Source organism: Merops nubicus, unplaced genomic scaffold (genome assembly GCF_000691845.1).
Source record: "Merops nubicus isolate BGI_N331 unplaced genomic scaffold, ASM69184v1 scaffold2796, whole genome shotgun sequence".
In the NCBI taxonomy this organism is placed as follows: Eukaryota; Metazoa; Chordata; class Aves; order Coraciiformes; family Meropidae; genus Merops; species Merops nubicus.
In genome coordinates, this window is record NW_008614165.1 from 46,346 (window position 1) to 51,684 (window position 5,339).

At 41.5% G+C, this 5,339-nt stretch overlaps 1 protein-coding gene across 1 annotated transcript in view; it reads right to left on the reverse strand.

Moving 5' to 3' along the window:
- The window catches only part of SPIRE1 (spire-type actin nucleation factor 1), a gene marked incomplete at its 5' end in the record, with an annotated part of 45,982 nt that extends 41,067 nt beyond the window's left edge, over window positions 1-4,915 (reverse strand). The window contains one exon of the mRNA XM_008942111.1: window positions 4,790-4,915. Within this exon, the coding sequence (XP_008940359.1) occupies window positions 4,790-4,915 (126 nt within the window). The remainder of the gene's footprint in view (window positions 1-4,789) is intronic.
- Window positions 4,916-5,339: the final 424 nt, after the last annotated feature.

The following is a 5,339-nucleotide window of genomic DNA, read 5'->3' on the forward strand; positions in this document are numbered from 1 at the left end:
TTGCCCTGCAGGTGTCTATGGACGACCACTCTGTGGCCCTTCACTGGACTCTTTCCAGTATGTCCATGTGTCTCTTGTACTGGGGAGCCCAGAGCTGGACCCAGCACTCCAGCTGGGGCCTCACCAGTGCTGAGCAGAGGGGAAGGGTCATTGCCCTCCACCTGCAGGCACTGCTGCTCCCAGTGCAGCCCAGGACACTTCTCTGGGACAAGGGCACATTGCAGGCTCACTCAGCCATTAAGCACACGTGGAGAGTGACCTCCAGCAGAAGGCAAGGCTGGGCAGTTAACTGGGAGCTGAAGGACAAGTGGGGCAGATATCCCCCCAACAAAGCAGGTTCACCACATGGGCAGCAGAGCAGGTGGACCCCCAGTCTGACTCAGAGCAGGCTTCCCTGTGCCTCCAGAGTTTCTGCCTGCCCCTCTCAGCCACACTTGATGCCTTTTCTGAGCTATGTGCTTGACCTTTTTACATACTGCACAGCAGGGACATTTGTTTTATTCCATGGACATCAGTTATTTGTGCCTGCAGTTGTCTATGGCTAGGTGCCAGCAAAGGTGATCTCAATGACTTTTAGATGATCTTTTCTTTTACATGAGGTCTATTTTTAGCAGATACTCAAACTAACTTTCCCCCCACCACACACGTGCATTTCCTTCACCTTGTTGACCATCTTTCCATAGGCACAAAGGGAAAGATCCCCTTTTTGTGGAGTTTTCCTGCTGCAGTTTAAAAAGCTCACTACTGGAGATGAGAAACAAGATGAACTCCATTTTTCTCATCAGCTGTAAACACTTAAAAAACAGGATACAGAGTTAGGAGGTCTTGGCCCATCAAAAGACCACTCCTGGATGGCAGCAGATGGTACCCAGGGTGGATGTGCAGCAAAAGCACCTTTCACAGAGCCTGAGCAGTGTACAGATGCTGTATGAAAAAAAAAAACACATCCCAGTTGAAATGAAATGTTGAAAAAAACAACCCAGTAAATTTGCTAGAAAAACTTTACCTTGGCAAAAGATGCAAAGTTACACCAGATTAGTTAACTGAGTTTCAGTCCTACCTTTGGAGCTGCTGTTGCTATTCCACAGAAATACACAGTTTACTGCTGTTATTCTATTTTTAGTTTTTCACTCTTGCAGTAGTAGTATCACACCTTTCTCAACTCTGCCTGGAGTTGTGCATCCACTACATTAAACTCTTCAGCAACAGAAGTAGCACCTCCCTGTCTGCAAGTCTCTAGAGCTGACCTTTCATACACAGGGAATCAGTCTGGAAACAAATCCACATGGCACCAAGTACGTGACAAATTGCCTAAAACATTTTATTTGACTTCGATTGGGATGACCTGAACAGCTCACTCATGGCTTCATCATCTCTGATTAATGCACTCAGCCAAGTGCAGGCCAGTAAAGCCCTTTCTGAAACCACGCTCCATTTGTTGGTATATGATGGTGATGTTCACATGACAGGAGTGGAGAGCTGGAGAACATGTGACTACCCAGCATATGTATTAGTAACACAAGATATTGCAGCCCTACAGTCCTATCCCTCCTGCTTCCTGATTTATCCCTCACAAATTCTTATGTAACTCTGAAAATCCTGACAAGGTTTTCTTGTGCCAAACTGAAAACAGCATCACAGCAATATTCAGTATTTTTTCTGCCTCTTTCAGAGTTGACTTCATAATTCTTTATTATCACAGTCTAAATCTGTCCTGGGCTGCAGCATAAGATAGGTCAGATTTAGTCCACTCCTGGCAATCAAATTTCTGCAGATAAAAATTCTCCCTCTTCCACTACAGTGAAGGTGGTTGTTTAAACACTGACTGAGCAAAAACTATGAACTTTATGTAACTGGGAAATGGATACCCAGGTGCCATCCAGCAGCCCTTGAAGGAATGCAAGGAATCTGAAAGTAATTCTTCTTCATAGGAAAGTTATTTTAACTGGTTTTAGAGGATTTCCCCCCTCCCCCCTTTTTGGTCTTTTTAATTTCATTTTGATCACATATCCACAACATCACATATCCTGTCTAGGTCTGAGGGATTCTAAAGGGAGATCTTCAAACAAAGCTGTCAGGTTTTGAAATTAGTACTTTAAACTTCCTGGTGTCTTTAGTGTCACAAAACCAATATTACACAGTATAAGTTTGGTTGCTTTGGTTTGGTTTTGTTTTGTTTTAATTGGAACTTATTACACAGTATAAGTTTGGTTGTTTTGGTTTTGTTTTGTTTTAATTGGAACTGATGTATTTAACTTGGGGTTTCTTCCCCAGTAATCTGCCAATGGAATCACCACAAATTCATGACAACAAAACGTCCTTACTGAAGTACCAAGTGTTTCTCTCCTTCAGACCCAATACTCATATGACAATAATGAAAGGAAAAGAAAAAGGAATTTATTCACTTGAGTTGTATTTAACTGTATGCCTCATGAATTAAGATTTTTCTATGTATCTGCAAGACAGAAGAGCATATAAACAATACCACAGCTTTTACTGGCACAAACCTAGTACAGTCATATGATTCCTGCTTGCCTCAAGTATAAACTATAGAGGTCATTTTAAAATGGTACAACAAAATTTACAGCATGCCATGACATATTTTCTTCATATCTTTTTTCTTTGCACACAACATTATTTTAAAATTTAAATACATTCCAAATGTATAGTTGGATAAAAACTATAAGCAAAGATCAAGCCCATCACAAAACCAGAGTATCCAGATTCCAGAAGCTGCTTGGAAGATAATTTTTTTAGTCATTTCTTATATGCCTACTGAGGGACTGATCTGGAGTAAAATGAAATCAAAAGAATCAAAATTCTGGCCTTGGTTAGGTGCAGCAGTAGAAGTCTTACTGATTTCAGTAGGGCCAAAATTCCATCTACAAGGATTACTTCATTTGACCTAAATGTGCTTTGAATCAATCCCTAATAGCCTTTGAGAGGCAAATGGTTTCTTTCATTTAGGATTAACTCATAGTATGCTCTCTGGTGTGGTCAGATGTTGCTGGGTTTTTACATCCAATTACAAGGTGATTAAATAATTTGCAAAAATCAAAACACCCTTCTACTCTTTTAATACGTCTTAAAAAAAATTTCTTTTAAATGGTTATAAAATACAGTGTTTGACACTGGCAACAGAGATGACTTATTACTGCTTACTGTGGCCAATATGTTCAGGAACTGCTGGAAACACAATTCCTCTTGGAGCAGAAAGGACTCCAAAAGGTCTTAACTTGAGACTCAACACAGACTTTGAGACAGCTGTTAGTTCAGGTGTTTTCAGCACAGCTCCCTCAGTCTATCCAGTGGTCAGAACACTAAGGAGCAGTCAAGGGGTGAGATGTGAAATCAGTGAAGTCAAGGTTCAGGAGACATATTTAGCAGAGAGATGCTGGGTCTTGTCTGCTCTCTGAATCAGGAGCACTGGATGCAGATGAACTGTAATGTAGGCACTTCAGAAAAGAAGTGGCTTTTAGCCATGCTGACACTGTCAAAATTATCCTTGCATCATACTGCTTGAGTTTAAAAATAAATTTTTGTTTGAGTAGGACTGCAGAAGTGGAGGTGAAGCCTGACCCCATGCAACAGAAAAGCATCTCTGAAGGATCCTCCCCCTTGGACAGATGCATCTCAACCAAGAAGGAAAGATAGCACCAGTTTCTTGTACCTCTGACTGGTTTGTGCCTTCCCCCACCAGCATGAGGATAAAAGCTCTCTTGTACTACTGAGAAGCTCATCTGACCCTTTAATGAGCTGATTCAGCTCATTAACCTGACAAGGAATGACTCTTTTTTTGTTTGATATTTGCTGTGTTTGTTTCCTAGAACCAGAAGAAGGAGGACAGTGGGAGCATGTGTGCGTGGGTGGAACAGCTCTGCCTCTTTCAGCAGCAAAATTTTTAGATCAGCCTGTAAAATCTTAACCAGCTTCTCAAAAGGACTGTAGAACTTGACTTACAAAAGAAAAGAAAATCCCTTGGGGATTTATTAAAACAAAAAATTATGAAAGTGCTGTTTCTTGACAAGAAGCATGTTTCCCTTCCTGCCCTTCTCCTCACCCACCAGCTTTCCAACATAACCACCACCTGCACTGGGTTAATGGCATGGTTTATGGAGCCATTCTGCTCGTCAGATCACTGAAATTTTATCTCCATCAAAAATCATCTGCCCACCCTCAAAGCTGTTCTGCAGCCTGACCATTTAATTGCAGTGGTTCACAGGATGGCCTTCCAGTGAACAAGAACAGCCAAGCAGGCAGCCAACAGGAACATCATGACCTACAGATGGAAGGTTTCCTTTTATTAAGTTGTGAAGCTGATGTGACAAACAAGCCCAGCATACATCAAAGGCAAGGGAAGCTGCTGGCTGGGGACAAAATATGAGCATGAAGAATCTTAAATAGTTCACAGCTGAAGACAAGGCATGAGAAGGAGCTGAGGAACAAGAGGCAAAGCTCTCTGATGCTTCACAACACCTTTAGACTCAAATACGTAGCATGCATGTAGGACTGGATGTGTACATGCCATGTGTAATCCTCCAAGAAAAACTTCTTTTTTACTCCTAAATAGACTGGTTGAAATTAATAATTTCTAAGAGACATCTATAAATAGTTACAGGCCAAAAGAAAAAAATCCAAACCCTTAGCTGTAGAACTGCTCTCCCTGAACACTACAGATCATTTCCTCAAGCCTCTGACATTCACTACTGGCTGAGTACAGCAGTGATTTTGTAAGCCTAATTCACATGGTAATGAGCTCAAAAGCAGAAAACCTTCTCAGACTGCTTACCTCTTTTGCACTTTTGATTTTGGCCAGGAAAGTGTACAGTTCCATTGTTTCAGCAAACAGAGCCCGACACACCGCTTGATAGTGGTTTGGCGCCTCTGAGGGGGTCGGCAGGTGGGCAGCACACAGCTAGGGAGAAAAAGAAACAGCAACGTCACAATGGTGCCACGTGCCTTCCATCAATGCTACAGAGCATGAGATAGGACAGAAGAGAACCCAATGGAATATTTAGAGCACAAAAATCCGTGAGACATTTAAGTTTAGGCAGAAATTGGGGTGTAGTTTCTAAACCTTCTGCTACCACTTATTTAGTGAGAAAGGATGGTAAGGAGACTGCTTGACCATGTCCTGGAAAACTCTAAAAATCAAGATATTGCATTTTCATCAAATAACAAAAGAAAAAATAATTAGATGATACAACTGTGAAGGGGAATAAAGCCACCCTATGGTAGCAAATTTTGGGAAAAAAACACTTATTTCAAATCAACTTTGGCAGTAACTGTTGTTTAGCTTCCCATGAATGTGGGAGAGAACTGTATCCCTACTAATTTAT